At 37.7% G+C, this 21,305-nt stretch overlaps 1 protein-coding gene across 2 annotated transcripts in view; it reads left to right on the forward strand.

Moving 5' to 3' along the window:
* Positions 1-21,305, forward strand: part of LOC135205894 (uncharacterized) — a 330,705-nt gene that overhangs the window by 133,644 nt on the left and 175,756 nt on the right. For both annotated transcript variants that reach the window (XM_064237117.1, XM_064237116.1), the window contains exons 4-5: positions 2,535-2,679; positions 14,661-14,832. In XM_064237117.1, the coding sequence (XP_064093187.1) occupies positions 2,535-2,679; positions 14,661-14,832 (317 nt within the window). The remainder of the gene's footprint in view (positions 1-2,534; positions 2,680-14,660; positions 14,833-21,305) is intronic.

Below are 21,305 nucleotides of genomic sequence, written 5' to 3' on the forward strand. Positions count from 1 at the left end.
GCTTGGAAGAGGTCTAGACCTAGGAGCGTTGCTGAGCCGACCAGATGCCCCCTCCACTACACTGGGGACACTCATATCACTGTCCACTGAAAAATCACTAGCCTTACCTGTATGGCAGCCATTTTGTTTTCCATCAACTTGAAGGTGCTTTTAGATCCGCAAGTTCTTTTGCTGGATCTACAGGTTCTGCAATAGGAGAATGGGGCTGCAATGGAAGGAGAAGTAGCAATACTTACCCTTGGGGAAGATCCCAAGCTTGGAATTAGTTCAGATCTAGAACTACTTAAACTTCTATGAGAAGCCTTCCTCACTCTTTCTCTTTCTAACTTTTTTAAAATAATTAGTTAGATTCTTCCATTCGTTCTCACTCAAGTTCTCACACTCCTTACAAGTATTAGTAAAAGAACATTCATACTCCCTGCACCTCTTGCATACCGTGTGAGGGTCTACCGAAGCTTTCGGCAACCTCACCTTACAGCCTACATTCACACAACGTCTCACAACCATACCAGAGTCAGACATTATTAAAGAAAATTCCAAAATCAAGTCCACAAAACAGTCCACAAAAGCGTATGCCAATCCAACAATCCAGATACGTCACCAAAAGTCGGTCAAGAAGATCAATTGCCGGTGAAAAAAGAAAAACCAATCGAGAGGAACCAACACAATGTTGATGGTCTGGGCGACAGAAGAATTCTGATTAGAAAACGGGATGGTTCCTAGTCCTGCCACCCGGCAGGGCAGGGCGGTAGATCACCTGACCTACCTGTAGCGTGTGCCGCGAAATTTGAAATTCTGTCGGAGACGACGGAGTCTATAGCTAAGTATATATCTGGCAGGGAAGTTGAATGTATAAAATTGGATTTTTCTTAAGTTGAGCCTTTCGTATCTCGAGGTACTACTGTAATTGTTGTGGAATTTTCCACTTTTGTTGAAATTTACTGGACCTGACAAATAGGAAAAGATATCATAGCTTGGATTGGGTTTCTATCCGAAGCTAAATAGGGGAAACTGGTAGGATCCTCAACTATCTGATAATGTTGTGACCTGAGAGATATCAGATTGAGATGATATCTTTTTAATATTTTCAGGTTTAATTTTTCTGTTTTTTACCTTTATCCTATGCTTTTATGACTATAGTCGTTTCACATGAGGTAGATTCTTTTGCCTACGAGATGTTTGTTTGGCAGCCTCTGATTGGCTGGTACCAGAAGGTAGGCCGCTCGCTCAGCGTATCATATTTTCGTTTTTAGCTTAGAAAACTAGCAATATGTTTATATTTCTTCAATTATCTCACGTTTTGCAAAAGATAGGAAAGTTTTGGTCATATCAAAGGATTCGGTATTAAATTTACAACTAAATAATCTTTTCCTGAAGTCAGTAAGATAAAACACAAAAGAAATTACAACGAGTAAAAGTGAAGAGAGAAACCTTTCATTCTTTATACCTGATTTTATTTATCATCAGATTTTGAATAATTCATGTGATCAAGATAAAATAAAATCTTGTATTTTTAAACAATAAATCACCCTGAATACGCTGGTGCTTTCAGATTTTAATGCGTGTAATATGTAAAGAGAAAATGAATATGTCTGAAAATGTTGCATCCATATTTGACTCAGCCTGAAAGGAAGTCAATCTTTCTTAATTCTTTGTTGTTTATTACTTCACTGAGATTATCAGTTTATATCACTCAAATAAGTCTGATATCTCTTTCGTTTGAAAATATATTCATAAAATAAAATTAGAAACAATATTCAGAAACAACCTGACTAAAGCTTAGGCTTAATTGAAGAGTGAGAAGTCTTTCCTCAGAGTTCAACTTCTTTACTGGACTGAATTCCTTGTGGCCTGCCTAGATCTGAGCTAATAATACCAGGCTTAAAAACATAGGAATCCACACTTAGATCATGTAATTCGGAAAAATACAAATATTTCTAAGCAAAACATCAACTTCGGGTTGTTACTTTGGTGGCCATCTTGGAAAATGGCTGCCATTTTGGATTTTCAATTGGCCAATCAGGCAGATTTGATTAGTATCCCTTGGAGAACAATTGTTCCAAATTTGATGCTTGTATCATCATTTGCACGATTCTTCTAAAAAAAATTACTCTTCTGACCCGCTAGAGAGCCTTAAGACCATATAAAAGAATGAAGAAAAACATTTCAACACAAATTCTGAAAATATGTGGCGAGTGCCTAGGTCCTTCAGTTTTGAGTGCAGTGTACCTCACTTGAGGAGGAACTTTTGTGGCCCACGTCATGAGAAAGGTTGTCATCTTAGTTGCCTTTTTTGTTCTCTCATTGCTTCTTGTGGCTCTGGAATAAGATCACAAGTAAGGTAATGGTTTGTACACCATATTTCAGGTACTTTTTTGAATAAATGTTTTTAAAGCCACACCATATCTTCTTTTCCAGTTTGATATTAGTAGTGTAGATTTTTTATGAAAGTATTTAGAACTCTTCCCAGTATGCCTTGTTAATTTGGTATGATAATTTATCATTTTGTTGAGATCTTCATTTGGTATTTGCAGAAAACCCAATATTGAACAGCTTCCTTGAAGCAGATATATGTTACCGATATGCAGACAACTATTTGCTGGCCATGGTATTTGCATATTTCGTTCGATCTCGGCTCTCTCGGCAGGAGTATACCAAAGAAAATTTTTTTGCTGCTCTGTAAGTGATTGTTGTGCCTTATGGTAATTGTTTTTTCTTTTTATAATATAGGAACATTTCGTTCTTTTGAGATCATACAATGTGTATAACATAAGTAAAACTTTTTGCTTTTCTTAAAATGTCACTGAAAATAGAAAAATACATATATTGCTTGATTGTGTACTATGACAAACTAGTATAAGTTCAGTGTACAGATTATTATTGTCTGCCCCAAGAAAAGTTCCATAAAAGTCATAGAGACAAAAACAGGAAACCCACAGTAGAACTTTATGATGCAGGTATATTTTTCCAGTTACTTTTTGAAATATCATGCAGAAAATGGTGATAGATATTACTTATCTATTTTTGATAGCATATCCACTGTACTTCCTCTAAGGAGGTACTCTTATGGTCCCCCTGAGGGCTCAGTAAGGCAGACCAACCAACATCAAAGAACTCTCTCATAGTTAGGTCTCAGCCAGAGTAGCATTTGTTAGTTTCCCTTCATCATTCTCACAGATGTGACAACAGCACATAGGTCTGCCATTTTCCCCCATTACTCGCTGATCTGTTTCACAAGACAGTCATCCCAGTTTCCTGAATTTGACTTCTGGTCAACCTGCTGGAGATGCCCACTGAGGAGAGTTATATGCATAGTCTTAAGACTCAGTTAAAAGTTTTAATTCCTTAAAATTTTGATGGATTGGCTTATAATTGTTAAAATTAGGAGTCAATAGTCTCCCGCAAGGTGAGGAGTTAGGACTAGGTTGTTGGCTATACCATAGGTACCTTGCTGCTTCTTACTTGCTAACAAAGAAATAGATAATATTTTGATTTTTTGTCCTTTTTTTCAACACTTGTAGATAATTAGAGATTTCAGTGAAAGGAGAAATTGTGTTAAGCCAACCTCTTGAGTATGAAATAATAACCATGGATAGTAGTTCCCCTTCATGCTTGACATAAAGCCTTGCAGTATAATAAATGTTATTTTTTCCTTCGTAGTAATTTAAAATAAAATAAAATTTTTACCTTTAACCCTTTCCAATCATCTTCCTCCGAGCCCAGCCATGTAGGTCCTTAGGTTCAGGTCAGTTAATGATAGCAGGGCTTAAAGATGTTTACAGCTGCACAAGCATTTATAAAAACAGGTGTAATTTCACCTGCCTTCATCTTTTCTATACAAATCGTATCTGATTAAAAAGTTGATGAATTGCACTTACCTTTACATATACTGATTGTGATAAAAAACAAGTCTTACTTTAATGAAATCTTTAAAGAAAATAATACCGGAACACTATTGGAAGAAAAATTGTGTGAATTTATTGTTACCACAATGATTCAGCAAATTTCTTCATCTTTATCCCCCTGATCCCAACCCCTACTCTCTGCTGTGGATTCAACTGAATATTGGAACCTATTACTCCTTTATTCCTCCTCCTATAAATTTTTCCCTTCCCTTCTTCCACTTTCGTTGACGACCTTGGCATTGTACTTGATTACTGGACTCACTGATCTTTTTACTTGATGGAGGGTGGAGTTGGACGGCATGCTACTCCACTTGTATAACTGGAGTATCCGACGTGGTTGAGCGACGGGAAATTTTTATATCAAGCTGTCCCCTCATTTCTGGGTCCAATCTGGATGGACTGACGACCCTTAGGGCACTGTGGGTATGGTGTATATCCAATCCAGGTGAGGATGTCAGGGCAGTTACCAATTCTGGTGACATTGTTGTTCATTCCCACAGTTGAGTTGAACCATCCTGGTGAGAGGGACCTCATCCTAGACGAAATTAATTTTTTTTCATTACGTATATGGCAAATAAACCTAACTGCCCTATGACTTCTGGCATGGCAGTGGTCTATCCCCAGGAAAATTCAAGTAATCAACAACAAGGAGGTATTAAAACTGTCATACAAGCCACCAGGAAAAAACTCATATTGTCCTAACTCCACCTTGACTTGTTTTGACTCCTTCTTTGGGGTTGGAAGTTGGTCAAGGTCTCTAACCATGGAAATTGAACAACAAATTCCAGCCCAAAAGTTTGATAACTTCTTACTAAAAAGACATCCAATGACAGAAATGTCATTCAGACAATAAAAGAAAATACATGGCTTGTAGAAGCCACAACATAAAATCAATCTGAAAACTATTTATCCATAAGAATTATTGATAATGTGAATGTAGATATAAAGAAGCATGACAACATGAACAGCATTCAGTGTACTATTGTACGTCCTGAAAGTAATGACTGACTGGTCGAGAAGGATATGTGTAGTGATACTATTTAAGCGGTCACTGGTGGTTGGTTAAGAAAGATGATTAATTAAAATACATCGGATTTTTTTGATTTTCCGAGAATTTCTTACAAAAGATTGTGTGATCTTTACTCGACCTGAGCCATGAATCTGACTCTGGGTGATAAGCACGCTTTACATTCTAGTACACGAACGCACAAACTAATTCACTACATGAACTTGATGAAGACTTATCAGACAAGAATAATATCAGATTATGTCTTGAAAATTACTAAAGAGTCACATTGGATTTGATAGAAGCATTAACTTCTTTTAGATAAGGATAAACATTAATATTTCATATACTATATGTTAACTGACAACAGACTATCACATGACGCGTTACTCAATACAATGCCTGTGACTACCACCTCACCTCAGTTCTTCCTTCTTCACTACTCATTGTTACAATATGTATTATATGTTATTACATATTTGGTCTGTTACACCCTACCAATGGCTCGACACCTTGATGTAGTGGTGGGGCTTGTGAGGTGCGAGGAAGAGGTGGACTATGGTAGCCTGGAAGGTGCAACCATGCTACTATGGTCATTTCTGAGTGCCCAGACTAAGTTTGATCATCTTTTGAACCTATTTTTTTCAGTTTTTCACTTCTTCCCTTGTCAGGATGAACCAAAAGTTGATGGCTTTAGAGTGTTAATGGATGATGGTTTAGACAACTCTTAATGTAATGGAGGGTGGGGATGGGCAGCATTCCTCCGCATCCGTAAAATTTGAGTACCTGATGTGTTCGAGCGAGGGGAAAGTCTTATCTCAAACTTGGTTCCTAGTACAGGCGACCCGCAGTTAACGGCGCAATCACTCAACGGCGAATCGGTTTTACAGCGGTCGTCAAAACTATTCATTAAAAAAATAAGGCATTTTGAAGGTATCTTTACAGCACAATTTTCAGTTAACAGCGCCGCTAGCGCCGTTGTCTAACGAGTTCATACATTTGTAGAAATGCCATTCAGACCATAAAGGTTATGCAAATTATATTAAATTTTATGGAGAGTTATTACGTAGGTATTAGGGTAAAATATATGCCTCTGACACTGTTCTATGCCGAAAATATCAAGTTACATAAGTGCAAATTTAGCTATGGATATGTCGATTTATAAATTTTCATGCTTTTGTTTAAAATGTGTATGAAAATGTATTACGTGAAAGGTATTTTTATTTCTGTACAGAAATATGATACAAAGGCAGCTTTTGAAACGACCCTTCACATTATCAAAAACGATGTTTTTTCATGTTCTTTCTTGTGAGCTGCTGCCTGCCGCTCTTCCGAAAATAAAAAAAGTGCAAATTAGCGATCGATGTGTCGATTTTATAAATGTTTATGCCTTTATGTTTAAAATGTGTATGAAAATGTATTACGAATAGTGTATTTTTATTTCTGTGCAGAAATATGATAAAAAGGCAGCTTTTGAAACTGCCCTTCAAGTTTTCGACTACGATGTTTTTTCAAGTTTGTTCTTGTATGCCGCCGTCTGCCGCTCTTCCGAAAATATAGAGTTAAAAAGAGTGCAAATTTAGCGATCGATGTGTCGGTTTTTTAAATGTTTATGCTTTTATGTTTAAAATGTGTATGAAAATATATTACGTAAAGGTATTTTCATTTTTGTACAGAAATAAGATACAAATTAAGGCAGCCTTTGTAACTACGCTACACGTTGTCAGGGGATGTTTTTTCATGTTCGTTCTTGTCTGCCAGTTCCGAAAAATGCATTGCGTAATTTTATTAATTATGCATCTTCCATAAATCCTTTAAAAAGTTATACATTATTTCACTGTATCCAAGAATATTGTATGTATTCTCATATTACTGTATTTTAAAATACTACGGCAAATTTAAGCCATTATTCCGCGGAGCGGCCAATGTTGTGGTTTGAAATCAGCTGATGAATACGAGTTTGTTTCACCATAACGCAATTCTGAGCGAATGCTCTTGCTTCTAGTTAGCATAAACGAATATCTACGTAGATACTTGACTTATATGAGACAAAGTTATTTTTTCTTATACAGCGTGTTTTTAGGTGGAAATATTTATTGAATATGTCTTGTTGTGAATGTGAACTACTTTTTTTTCCGTTAACAGATTACGTTGGCAGCATGTTTATTGCATAAAAAATTACTTGTTTCCGTTCGCAATAATCCTTTATATCATCGTAATACGAACTTTACGTTATTTATCTTATATCGACGAGAAACCAACAGTAAAATGTGTTCTTTCAAGCACAGTAGTTTTGATTAAAATTATTTTATCCCAATTTTATCTACGGTTGTGTTTGATGGCGTACGTTTACTGCAGTTTTATCCTTGTTGCCGATGTACGATAATAGTCAATAGCAGCTTGAACAGTTTTTTCAGCTTCAGTTATAACTAGGTTTAAATTTAACAGTATATTTCCCAATTGATCTTTAATCTATATTGATCTCTGATCTATAGCGAATAAAGTTATTACATTAAGATATCTCAGTTCTATTCTATACATAATGCCATTTATAACAACTACGGTAATGTTGTACTGTAGTACGATGATTGAAATACAAGCCAAACGGATGTTATCCAGTTCGGTTGTACTTAGAAAAATAAAAAGTCGTTTCTCATTCGGTTGTTCATGGCTGTACACGTTCACGCAAGGAGCATAACGTTAAAACCATAATTTCATCATTCTCTTTTGCTGTTATTGAACTTATGTAACTAGAAGATGGATAAAGTTAGGCCATTGTAATTTAATCTCTCATGAAATCGGACTATCGTAGGACTAATGATCGTAACCTGAACACTACAGCTACCTGTACACTGTATAAACTTTATTATATCTTTACATATTCTAGACACGCAAATGTACTGTACAGTAAATTCTATAGTACTATACTGCATAAATATAATTTTACTTATTGTGCTTTTGTGGGATTACGGCGCCTTTGACTGGTCTAGAGTTTCGAAAGAAGGTGTGCGGTGGCCGTAGGCTTTAAAATCACTCAGTGTTGAAAATCGCTTGGCGTCGGCGGCCAGGAACGGAACCCTGCCGCTAACCGAGGGCCGCCTGTACTGGATCGGATCTCTACGGACTGACGATGCCTTAAGTGCTGGGGATCAGGTGTATAACCAGGAAATAGCCTCTATGGGTGGCCTCTCAGTGCAGCATTCCACACCCCTCCCTTGTTGGGCTCCATGGTGGGTGTCCATAATGCCTGAGAATCGAATTTGCAGCCACCACTTCAGTGGCCACGAGTTTGATTCTTAGGCATTCCATTGATGTGTTAGAGATATGTATTTCTGGTGATAGAAGTTCACTCTTGATGTGGTTCGGAAGTCACATAAAGCCGTTAGTCCCGTTGCTGAATAATCACTGGTTCCATGCAATGTTAAAAACGCCATACAAGCAATACAAACCATGGTGGGTGGAGGACTACCTGGCTGAAAACAACACTTTCGTGTATATGTATTCTTTATTAGGCCCTTGATATTGATGACCTCAGCATAGAACTAGACTTGACTACTGGATTCACTCAAGACAATAAGCCTACCATAACAACAATGGCACCATATGAGCCATTAATAAGAAATAATAAGAAAAGAAAAATGTATACACCTTACCCAACATTAATTCATTTTGACCATATTTTTGGGACAGATATTTTCCTCTCTGTTCAGATTTCTTGTTCCCAAAACAGAAAAATATCTTCCTATGTTTTAGAGAACAAATTATTAAGCTTACACCCAACTACAGAAATGAGTTTCAGAGCACTGAAATTTAATGAATGGCTGATTGAAGCCACAACAAAACCCAGTCAGAAACATTTCAGAACATAAAGGAAACTCAAGGGGTAAATGTAGCAGTGAAAAGTCATGACATGCTTAACTATATCCAAAGTACAGTTGTACTACCCCAAATTGAAAATGAGGAATTACCAGAAAAGAATATTATATTAGAATCTCTAAATTAAGATACGATAACATTCATAACCTGGAGTTATATCAAATTCCAAGGAAAAATAATCCAGGAAGTTTCCATCAAAATAGCAAAAATCAAATTTACTGGCCAAAAATTACCAGCAAAGATTGAATTACTTGGTCAAAATAGGAAAGTCGCCCTCACGTACCGAAACCACTGCAATGTAAAAAAAGGTAAATTTGGTCACACATTTAGAAATGCCAAAATAAAAAAAATATGTGCAGTGTGTGGTTCAGAAGAACATAGAACAGAGTGGAATTGCCCAAATATTAAATGTGATAATTGTGGACTTGCTCATCAAGCAAAGTCAAAAGAATGCCCATTATATATGAATAATCACCGAAGATAACTCCCATCCTGTAAAAAAGAATATAGTATTGATGTATAAGCTGTAACATTAACCACCTCACAATCAAACGAGTTCTCAGAAAATAACAACATTGTTCATATAACTCCATCACCCATAATAGGACAAAGAGGAAAATCCTTAACTCATCCTCAACCCCGACCAACTAACAATGTTCATCAAGCCGCCTCTGTTGAAATGGACTCTTCTCCTAGTCTCGGTAAAACAAACAGGACACACACAACCACTCAAAATATAGATATCTTATCCACTCATGATAAATTATGTGGATGAAATGAATGTTTCATTGTTTAGTTGAATACAATGAACCTTCCATCTACAGCCTCACTAATATGATTAATAATTTTATAAAATTCAAAACTAAAAACTAACAGGAAAATCTAGAAAAACACTGAAGACTTTATGTGTATAGACCATCTAATTAAAACTTGCTTGTCGAGTGCTTGTGGCATAGAACATTTATTGGAGGAAATAAAACAAAAACAAAAGTCCCAAGGAGCAATTACCAAGAGACTTAACAAAGTCAAATATATTATTCAATGGAACATAAATGATTTAAAAACACTATTACAAATAGGAGAAATTCAAAGATTATTTAAACAATATGGACCAATAGCAATATGCTTGCAACATGCAAATGAAAAATGTCTCAAGAATAGGCAATTATAGATTAGCATCACATTCAGTTCCTGATATGAATACATTAGGAACAGTAATTTATGTCAATAACCGAATTAATTGCAAAAAAATAATGACTAATAGTTCTGAATTCCAACTATGTGGAATTAAACTCCATATTAACAATTCCAACTATCTGGAATTAAACTCCATATTAACAACTCTACTTTTAATTTGTATAATATTTACAACCAACCTTCATGTAATCATGACTTACAAAATCTACCTCCAGTATTACCTAATATAGGTGATGATTCGTTAATGGTTGGAGATTCTAACTCCCACAGTTCATTATGAGATTCCTATTGCAATGAAACAGATTCACATGGTAACAAAATTGAACATATAAATATAATTGATAATCATAATCTTTGCATTTTAAATAAAGGAGATATTTGCACTTACTTTTCAAAATCCCATGGAAGTTTTTCATCCACAGACTTAAGTACAGTAGTATCTCAGGATACAAAATTAATCCATTACGAAGCGGCCTTCGTAACCTGATTTTTTCATATCTCGAACCACATTTTACATGTAAATTGCCTAATTCGTTCCAAGCCCTACAAAAACACCCCAGTAAATTTTATAATAAAGCTAAATTGACCAATAAACAATGAAATACAACAATTTGGACCATTCAATACCTAACATAACTGTGATTATACCTGTAAATAAGGTTTATTAGTGTACATGGTACAAGAAATACTGTATGTACATGTACGTACATATGTAGTAAAATGTGGAACCTTACCTTTCGAGTGAGGCAATCTCCGAAAGTGGCGACAGAGGAGGACAAATGGCAGAAAACATGGAACATTTAACTTGACGAAACTCATTAAAAAATAACAGGAAACATTAACACTAAACTTTATGAAACATATTAACAAATGGCAGAAAACATTAACACTTAACTTTACAAAAACCTTAAAATTAAATTTCTTTTTTTATTGTCTTTTTTTTATTTTTACATTCTTTTTTACTTTTTTATACTTAATGTTTTTTTTTTTTTTTTTTTTTTTTACAAAATATTTCTATTTCTTCACCACTTTCAACTTTCTGTTTTTTTGTATCACTTGGATCTTCCTGTTTGCTTACTCCTACTAAAGGCCTCTTTAAAAAATAACTATCCAAGGAAGATTGCTTCTGCCTGCTTATCACAATGTTCCTGAAACGACTCAGGCAAACGTCATCTAACTGTGCAAGCATACAACCTGTGTAAGCCTTTTTGGGGTGTCTCTTTTCTACAAATGATTGCACCTTATGAAAAGCAGCTTGAGCATCCTTAATTTCTGCCGTTGTCATAGGGTTGTCCTCCTCCTCCTTGCTGCTGCTAGAGAACTCTTCTTGAACGACGTTATGTTGCATGGCCTCCAACTCCTTCAGATCATCTGTCATAAGCTCCTCTTGGTGCTCCTCGAGAAGGTCTTTGATGTCGTCCTCGTCGACGGCCAGCCCCATGGACTTGCCAAGTGCAATGATCTCTTCAAGATCTGGTTGCGAAACAGTTTCAGGATCGTCAACTGTTTCTGAATCTGCATCAGCTTTGCCCACGTTATATCCCTCGAAGTCTCGGGCTGATACGGCATCAGGCCAGAGTTTCCTCCACGGAGAATTCACCTCGAAACCTCCTGCCAAGCTTGGTCGATGAGTCGGATGCATATGACAGCATCGAAATGCTCCTTCCAAAATTGACGCAAGGTGAGGTTTGTGGTATCGGTGATGTCGAAACATCTCTTGAAAAGATGTTTCGTATACAGCTTCTTGAAGTTCGATATCACTTGCTGGTCCATGGCTGGAGTAGAGGGGTGGTGTTAGGTGGAAGATAAAGAACCTTGATAAAAGAATACTCTGCTAGGATATCTTCCTCGAGGCCAGGAGGGTGAACAGGGGCATTGCCCAACACCAGCAGACATTTCAGAGGGAGGCGCTTCTCTTCCAAGAATTTCCTCACTGTTGGGCCGAAACACAGATTTAGCCACTCGGTGAACAAAAGTCTTGTTACCCAGGCTTTCCCATTAGCCCTCCACATCACTGTAGCCTCCCCATGCTGCACCACCGAATGGATGCCAGTCCGTTTCCGGAATTTATCAAACCACTCAGGTGAGGCCTTGAAGTCCGAGGTTGGCGTCGATGTCCCTTCTCCTCCGTCGTCTTTGGCCTGGGCAATCAAATCGCTGAAAATAGCGCTGGCTTTGTGGCAGACTGCTGTCTCGGTTATCGTATTGCCAGCGATTTCTTTGTCTTTTATCCAAACAAGAAGCAGCCTCTCCATCTCATCATGCACGTGGCTCCTCTTGTTGGACAAAACAGTCGCGCCATAGGAAGGTGTAGATGCTTTGATGGCTTCCCTCTGCTTAAGGATGGTGCCTATCGTCGACGGATTTCAGCCGCATTCCTTAGTGATCACACTCAACCGCATGCCACCCTCATACTTCTTGATAATCTCCATCTTTGTCTCCATAGAAAGCATCCTCTTCTTTCCATGAACTTCAGCAACTTTCTTGGGACCGATGACTATACGTAATTAAGTTATGTACTAATTAAGTTCTCACACAACACGATAAGGTACAAAGCGAAATCACTAACACGAATTTACGTTAAAAAACGAAATCGTATATGTGAACGAACGAATTCCGCATGCGTACAATAACGATGCTGTTACGGAGTGGCCGAAGGATACCTTTACGTAGATGCATGATGGGAGAGATGCTGACCAATAGGAGAGCAGGATCTTACGGCAGTGACTAGCTTCAGGAACCAATGGGAGAGCGGGAAGATGGTGGCGAGTCTACTCAGTTGGCAGCACGCGAGTTTTAAAATTGTTCTTGTTGGTCCGGGCGAATCTCGGGACTTTACAGTAACACCCTTTCGTAACTTGAATTATTTTCGTATACAGAGGCAAAAAAATCTTCGTATTTGCTTTCATAACTTGAATTTTTCGTAAGTTGGGATTTTTGTATGTCGAGGTTCCACTGTATATATGCTCATCTAACAGATTTGATTGGAATATTTTAGATGATCCATATACCAGTGATCATTTTCTAATTTTAATATCCTGTTTGGGACATACCCCAACACTACTATCCCACGATATAATGTAGATAAGGCAGAGTGGGACCAGTATAAGTTAAAAACGAGCCAGATACCTCCATTTACACCAGTACAAGGTTATGATGAGATTGTAGACTTCTTAAACTTCGTAATTAAAGCTGCAGATGAATCTATTCCTAAGTCAACCACTACCCCTAAGAAACATTCAGCACCCTGGAGGTCTGACACTATCCCACCTGATACAAGAAAAATATATTATAGGTAGAAGATTAGAAACCCTGCATAATAGATTTAATGCCTTAAATAAAATTTTGAGTATGCATTGTATTGTTTGTGGTGAAAAAGTTTTGTTGTGCCCCTTCCAGGTTTTTGCAAGAAATTCGGATGTCTAACATTTCCGTCATTTTAAATATATTTTTGTAGATACAACATGATATTCTTATTGTTTATGCATTACGTATGTGTGAATTTTTAATGAGATTTTAATGAATATTCAATTTTTTATTGCCATGAATGCACTGATTGGCCTCCCCAGCTGCATTATCAGACCATATGGCCAAAATTACGTGTTCGTTTATTCGTAGTCCTCTATCATTGAATATGAGTACAGTTTACAGAAATTACCAAAATCTCCTGCTTTTAAAACTAATAGAGAGAATTTTTTTGTCTATTTTGAAGCACTTCTTGAATATTCTCAGCGTTATGGGATTAGGTTATAACGGTTGTAGGGAAAATTTGCATATTCAGTTTTTTTCACTGAGAAATATTCAGTAATTACTGTATTTTCATATTTTCATGCCTAAATGCACATTTTGTTATAAAACTATTCAAATACTCAGGTATAAGCATTTTTAGAGGGTCTCAGATATTAGGATTTTTAGAGGGTTTGTTCTGATGTTTGAACTACCAAAATAGGTAGTTCTTAGCATTTTTAGAGGGGTTTTAATTATTTACAGATTTGTGGTATGCATCCTCTGCGAATCCAGGGGTGTCCACTGTAGTTGGCCTATATTATTGAGAGTAAAGGCATGTAGATAAAAATTTGTTGGATTACATGGCAATAAAGAACAGATTGTCTATAGCAAGGCCAGCTCCATTTGACCTACTTCTAAGAAGACATGCACTTTTATGTAGATTTCATCCTCTGGCAAAAAAATTGAGACTTGGCAAATTAAAACAAAGTGGAAAAGATAAAAATAATGTTATATCTTTTTGGAAGTGTGGAAAGACCTCCAGATAATTCATAAAATACACTATGACTAGTCATTACGTGAAGTTGGCTTTGCTTCATTTGAGAGTGAGACATTTGCTGGCTAAATGCCCTAGTTTTGGGGGCTCCTAAAACTGATTCCTCACTGAGGCGGATGGTGAGGACGGCAGGTACCTCCTTACCAGGATTAATATAATGTGTGCATTTTATAATGACAATGGCATTTTTAGTAGTTTAAAAGTTGGTCAAACTCAAGAGTAAATTCATCTCAGTGTTATTCATTTAGAATGACTTTAAACTGATTATTCTGATTACCTAATTTAAAAAATGAGTGTGTCAATGACCTTTGATATGACACCTGGGAAGTTTATATCAACCGTGAATCAATTCTGTAACCGTTAATCTGTCGAATTGATGAATAATTCTTTCCAGGTACCTTGCACATGATATGGAGGAGGATGAAGAAGAACTAAAGTATGAAGTGTTCCCATGGGCCTTGGGTAAAAAGTGGCATTGCAAGTATTCCAATATTCTAAAGAGACGTGATGCCATATTTTGGAAAATAGATTGTCGTGCTGTGGTATCAAAGAAATGCTGTGATCAGGTAAGTTACTCATATTTGCAGTTAATTATAGCTAGTTTCATGTGCTGTGTATGATCAATCAATGAAGAATGCTCTTGCATATTAGAAAAATACCCCCCTAAATATATATACGTATATGTATATATATATATATATATATATATATATATATATAATTGTATATATAATCCCCTAAATAAATATATATATATATATATATATATATAATATATATATATACTATATTATATATATATATATATTATATAATAATAATATTATATATTATAATATTATATATATATCCATAATATATATATATATTTATATATATACCCCCTATATATTATATTATATATATAGTAATATTATATATATCCCTCTATATATATAGATATATTATATATATATAATATATAATATAATTATTTATTATTATTATTATTTATTATTTAACTATATAAATATATATATATATTTAATTATATATATATATATATTTATTTATTATTTTATATTAATATATATATATAATAAATATATTATTTATTTTTTATTTACATTATATTATATAATATATTTATTTATTATTATTATTATATATATTATATAAATATATATTATATATATTATATATGTATATATATATATATATATATTAATTATTATATGTATTATATATAGTATATATATATATATATATATATATATATATATATTATAAAATTAAATATATATAATAATATATTAATTATATATATATACTATATTATATATAATATATACCCCCTATAAAATATATCAAATAGAGGGATCCACGTAATTCCTTGTTTATCTAGATATAATTGTTTATACAAAGCTTTGTTATAAAATATTTATGGATAAACAAGATATTACTGTGGATCCCTCTATTGATTTCTTAGGAGCAACGATATGTTTTTTATATTGCATATATATATATATGTATATATATATATATATATATATATATTATATATATATTTATTATATTATATTATATTATATTATATAATAATAATATATATTTTATAATTATTATATATTGGGATATATATATATATAATTATATATATATATATTATATTATAATAATAATAATATATTTTATATTTATTTTTATATATATATATATAGTATATTATTATATATATTATAATATATATATATATATATATATATATATATATATATTATATATATGATTAATATATATTCCCTATATTTATAATAATATTATATATTATATTATATATTATATATATATATATTAATAATAATTTATTTATTATTATTATTATTATATAATATAATATATAATAATATTATATATATTAATATATTATATATTTATATTATTATAATAAATAATATATATATATATAATATAATTATATATATAAATATTATATATATATATAATATATCTTGGGAGTGCCCTCTTTTAACAAGTCTTGTTGAAAAGGATTGCTGCATCAGCTCCATTAATTTTGTATAGAGTCTTCTGTCTTTTCCTTATTAAGGATTTCTCAATGTTGCTGAAACTGGCAAGCAACGTGCCAAAGGGGATCGTCAAATCCAGTGTAGTCATATTGAATGATCTTTATTACTGCTATATACATATATTACTGTTACAAGTTTCTCTCTCTCTCTCTCTCTCTCTCTCTTCTCTCTCTCTCTCTGACGTTTCGCCTAGATCTGCCAAGGCATGGTCACAGCGATGGTTGCTGGAGGACTGAATCTTAGTGGTGAGTCCTTCGCTATATATCATGGTCTGGCGGCTCACGGATGCTGCTGCAGGACCCGGAGGGTGCTCGACTTTTCATTGGCTGGCGGCCAGGTGTAGGAAACTCTCGAGGCGCGTTGATCTTCTCAGGTGTGTTGCGTCACTTGGAGCCGGGTTTTCATTGGTTGCAACCGTGGTGACGTAACGCCTGGTATTTCTACCAACCTCTTCGATATTGGCCCCGTCCTGGGCGCTGGTGTTCTCGTCTGGAGGGGGGGGGGCTGGGTCTTCCTTACACAGGTGGGCAGCAGGAAGGGTTCCTGTGTCGTATTAAGGAAGAGTTTCTTCTCGAGGATAAATAATGCCTCAAGGAGGCGTAGGCGTCGCTGATCGGGGGCTCTTCCAATTATCTTTGTGTTTTTTACGATATCCTCACGCACGACGTGCTGTTGGTGGGCGGTGAGGCGTGGTGTTTATGGCACCGTTCTGGGTGTGACAAGGAGATCCTCTTAGACAGTCGTAACGTTGTCATACCGATATAAACTCCAGGACATCCTTGGATAGGGCATGTGTACTGGTAGACGACGTTATTCTGCTTCAGGGGATCTCCTGCAGGCGGGGTAGGGTTATTTCTCATAATCAGGTCCCTTGTTCTCCTGTTCTTATAATAGATTATAAGAGAGAGCCTCTTCCCTTCCTCCATGGGGGTGACGTTCTCTTCTGCAATCTTCTTAAGGCATCTCTCCTCTTCTTTATATCCGTGATGCATGAAGGACTTGTAGAAAATACGTATATCCTCGGAGGGGAGATTCTCTTTATTTTCTCCGTCCTCCATGTACCATTTGTTTAAGGCTGTTCTGATCTCCCTGTTGATCAGCTTGTTGGAGTAACCATTATTAATCATCATTTGTGAGGCTCGGTCCAGTTCTGCGTGGGTGTCCTGCCACGCTGAACAGTGCGTTAAGGCCCTCCTCACGAAGGCCCTGACGGTGGTGGTCTTGAACCTCGCAGGACACTCACTTTCTCCATTTAAGCAAACAAGTCCCAAGTTAGTGGATTTTGGTGTAGACGGTGGTGGTCATCTTCGGGGTAGTCTTCGTAATTAGGACGTTGAGGAAGGGGAGCCGATCTTCGCTGCTAAATTCAATTATGAAATTAAGGGCGCTGTTGCGCAGGAACTGCTGGCGAAGGGCTTCAACCTCTTCCTCGGAGTCAGCTTGAACAAATATGTCGTCGATGTATCTGGCATACGTCCGGGGACATCGGTGCTGTGAAAAAACCCGCTCTTCAACGGTACCCATGTAAAAGTTGGCAAAGAGGACGCCCAAGGGGGACCCCATTGCCACGCCGTCTTTTTCTGACGAAAACATCGGTGTCCTGGGTTGTGGTGAAGGGGGCTCTCTTCGTACAGATGTCTAGAAGTGTCTTAAGCAATTCTTCCGGGATGTTCGGAGTTTGCTTGTCAGGGTTCCTGTAGACCTTTTCCAAAATAATGCCTATCATTTCATCGATGGGGAAGTTGGTAAACAGGGACTCCACGTCAAGGGACGCCATAGTGCCGTCACCAGGGGAATCCCGGATTTTCTCCAGGAACTCCGTCGAAGAAGTAAGGCAAAATTTGGAGGGGGTATATGGCGTCAAGAGTTTGTTAAGGCGTTTTGCCAACTCGTAGATCGGTGCAGGTGTCTGGCTGATGATGGGGCGTAAGGGGTTACCTGTCTTGTGCGTTTTCACGTTTCCGTAAAGGTACCCCAGTTGTAATCTCCTTGGATGGGCGGGAGGTGGCATGCATTCGTTGCAGCGTTTATTGCAGTGATGATGCGGTTAGCATCCCGTTTGATGTCTTCGGTGGGGTTTCTCGTCAATCTCTCGAATTTAGAGGTATCTGCTAAGATATCGTCTAGCTTCTTGAAATATTCCTCAGTCTTGATAAGTACAATGGCGGCCGTTTTATTTGCCCGACGTATTGATATCTCCTCATTTTTCTTAAGATCCGCTGCTGCGTCCTTCAGCTCTTTGGTAAATATCCCGCTGGTGTAGTTCCCTCTGTCCGTCAGGGCTTCTGCGAGTAGGAGAGGTTGAAGGGCGTCGCTGGTCTTAAGGATCTTCTTGGCTTCTAACTGTTGTATGGAGTCGAGGAGCAATTCTATCTCCATACGTTTTTCATGTTTCCTGGGTTTAGTCATGAAGTGACAGTTGAGGCCGAGGTTGAGTAAGTCGTCTTGTTCGGGGGTCGGTCTATATTGAGTGAGGTTTATATACCTCCGGGTCTTTTCTTGGACATGTATCTTCCCTCCGTTGAGGTCCACAAGCTTGCGGGTCACGCCCCTGACTCGCTTACGCATGTCTTCCTCTTGCAGGTGGGTAAGACGGGCGTCAATCTCCACGAAGTTAGGGTGCTCCTGGTGGTCCTCCTGGCGATGTTGTCTCGTACGGTATTGGTGTCTTGATAGGTAGTCTTGTTCGGGGTTGTCCTGTTCGTTAATGGAATCAGGCCGGGCAGCTCCAGAACGTACTTCCGCCCATTCCTCTCGCAGGCGGTGATGCTCCTCACGCAGGGCCTTCATCTCGGCAGTCTTCTCCCGAAGTTGCCTCTGCAAGAGGGACGTCCTGAAGGCTCTGGTCCCTTCTTCTTCTCTAGCTGTGGGGTCGTGCTGTCTGACGTTCGTATATCTTGGAAGTAGACCCTCTTTTAAACAAGTCTTGTTGAAAAGGATTGCTGCATCAGCTCCATTAATTTTGTATAGAGTCTTCTCTATTTTCCTTATTAAGGATTTCTCAATGTTGCTGAAACTGGCAAGCAACGTGCCAAAGGGGATCGTCAAATCCAGTGTAGTCATATTGAATGATCTTTATTACTGCTATATACATATATTACTGTTACAAGTTTCTCTCTCTCTCTCTCTGACGTTTCGCCCAGATCTGCCAGGGCATGGTCACAGCGATGGTTGCTGGAGGACTGAATCTTAGAAAAATAAGGAGATAACAATACGTCGGGCAGATAAAACGGTCGCCTTTGTACTTATCAAGACTGAGGAATATTTCAAGAAGCTAGACGATATCTTAGCAGATACCTCTAAATTCGAGAGATTGACGAGAAACCCCACCGAAGACATCAAACGGGATGCTAACCGCATCATCACTGCAATAAACGCTGCAACGAATGCATGCCACCTCCCGCCCATCCAAGGAGATTACAACTTGGGTACCTTTACGGAAACGTGAAAACGCACAAGACAGGTAACCCCTTACGCCCCTTCATCAGCCAGACACCTGCACCGACCTACAAGTTGGCAAAACGCCTTAACAAAATCTTGACGCCGTATACCCCCTCCAAATTTTGCCTTACTTCTTCGACGGAGTTCCTGGAGAAAATCCCGGGATTCCCCTGGCGATGGCCACTATGGCGTCCCCCTCGACGTGGAGTCCATGTTTACCAACGTCCCCGTCGATGAAACAATAGGCATTATTTTGGAAAAAGAAAATTCTACAGGAACCCATGACAAGCAACCTCCGAAACATCCCGGAAGAATCGCTTAAGACACTACTAAACATCTGTACGAAGAGAGCCCCCTTCACCACCCACAGAGGACAGATGTTTCGTCAGAAAGACGGCGTGGCAATGGGGTCCCCCTTGGGCGTCCTCTTTGACAACTTTTACATGGGTACCGTTGAAGAGCGGGTTTTTTCGCAGCACCGATGTCCCCGGACATATGCCAGATACATCGATGACATATTTGTTCAAGCTGACTCTGAGGAAGAGGTTGAAGCCCTTCGCCAGCAGTTCCTGCGCAACAGCGCCCTTAATTTCACAAATGAATTTAGCAGCGAAGATCGGCTCCCCTTCCTCGACGTCCTAATTACGAAGACTACCCCGAAGATGACCACCACCCGTCTACACCAAATCCACTAACTTGGGACTTTGCTTAAATGAAGAAAGTGAGTGTCCTGCGAGGTTCAAGACCACCACCGTCAGGGCCTTCGTGAGGAGGGCCTTAACGCACTGTTCAGCGTGGCAGGACACCCACGCAGAACTGGACCGAGCCTCACAAATGATGATTAATAAAGGTTACTCCAACAAGCTGATCAACAGGGAGATCAGAAACAGCCTAAAACAAATGGTACATGGAGGACAGAGAGAATAAAGAGAATCCCCTCCGAGGATATACGTAATTTTTCTACAAGTCCTTCATGACCACGGATATAAAGAAGAGGAGAGATGCCTTAAGAAGATTGTAGAAGAGAACGTCACCCCCCGTGGAGGAAGGGAAGAGGCTCTCTCTTATAATCTATTATAAGAACAGGAGAAACAAGGGACCTGATTATGAGAAATAACCCTACCCCGCCTGCAGGAGATCCCCTGAAGCAAGAATAACGTTGTCTACCAGTACACATGCCCTATCAAGGATGTCCTGGAGTTATATCGGTTATGACAACGTTACGACTGTCTAAGAGGATCTCCTGTCACGCCCAGAATGGTGCCATAAAACAGCACGCCCTCACCGCCCACCAACAGCATGTCGTGCGTGAGGATATCGTAAAAAACACAAAGATAATTGGAAGAGCCCCCCCCGATCAGCGACGCCTACGCCTCCTTGAGGCATTATTTATCCCTCGAGCAGAAACCCTTCCTTAATACGACACAGGAACCTTCCTGCTGCCCACCTGTGAAAGGAAGACCCAGCCCCCCCCTCCAGACGAGAACACCAGCGCCCAGGAGGCGGGCCAATATCGAAGAGGTTGGTAGAAA

Source organism: Macrobrachium nipponense, chromosome 11, assembly GCF_015104395.2.
Source record: "Macrobrachium nipponense isolate FS-2020 chromosome 11, ASM1510439v2, whole genome shotgun sequence".
In the NCBI taxonomy this organism is placed as follows: domain Eukaryota; kingdom Metazoa; phylum Arthropoda; class Malacostraca; order Decapoda; family Palaemonidae; genus Macrobrachium; species Macrobrachium nipponense.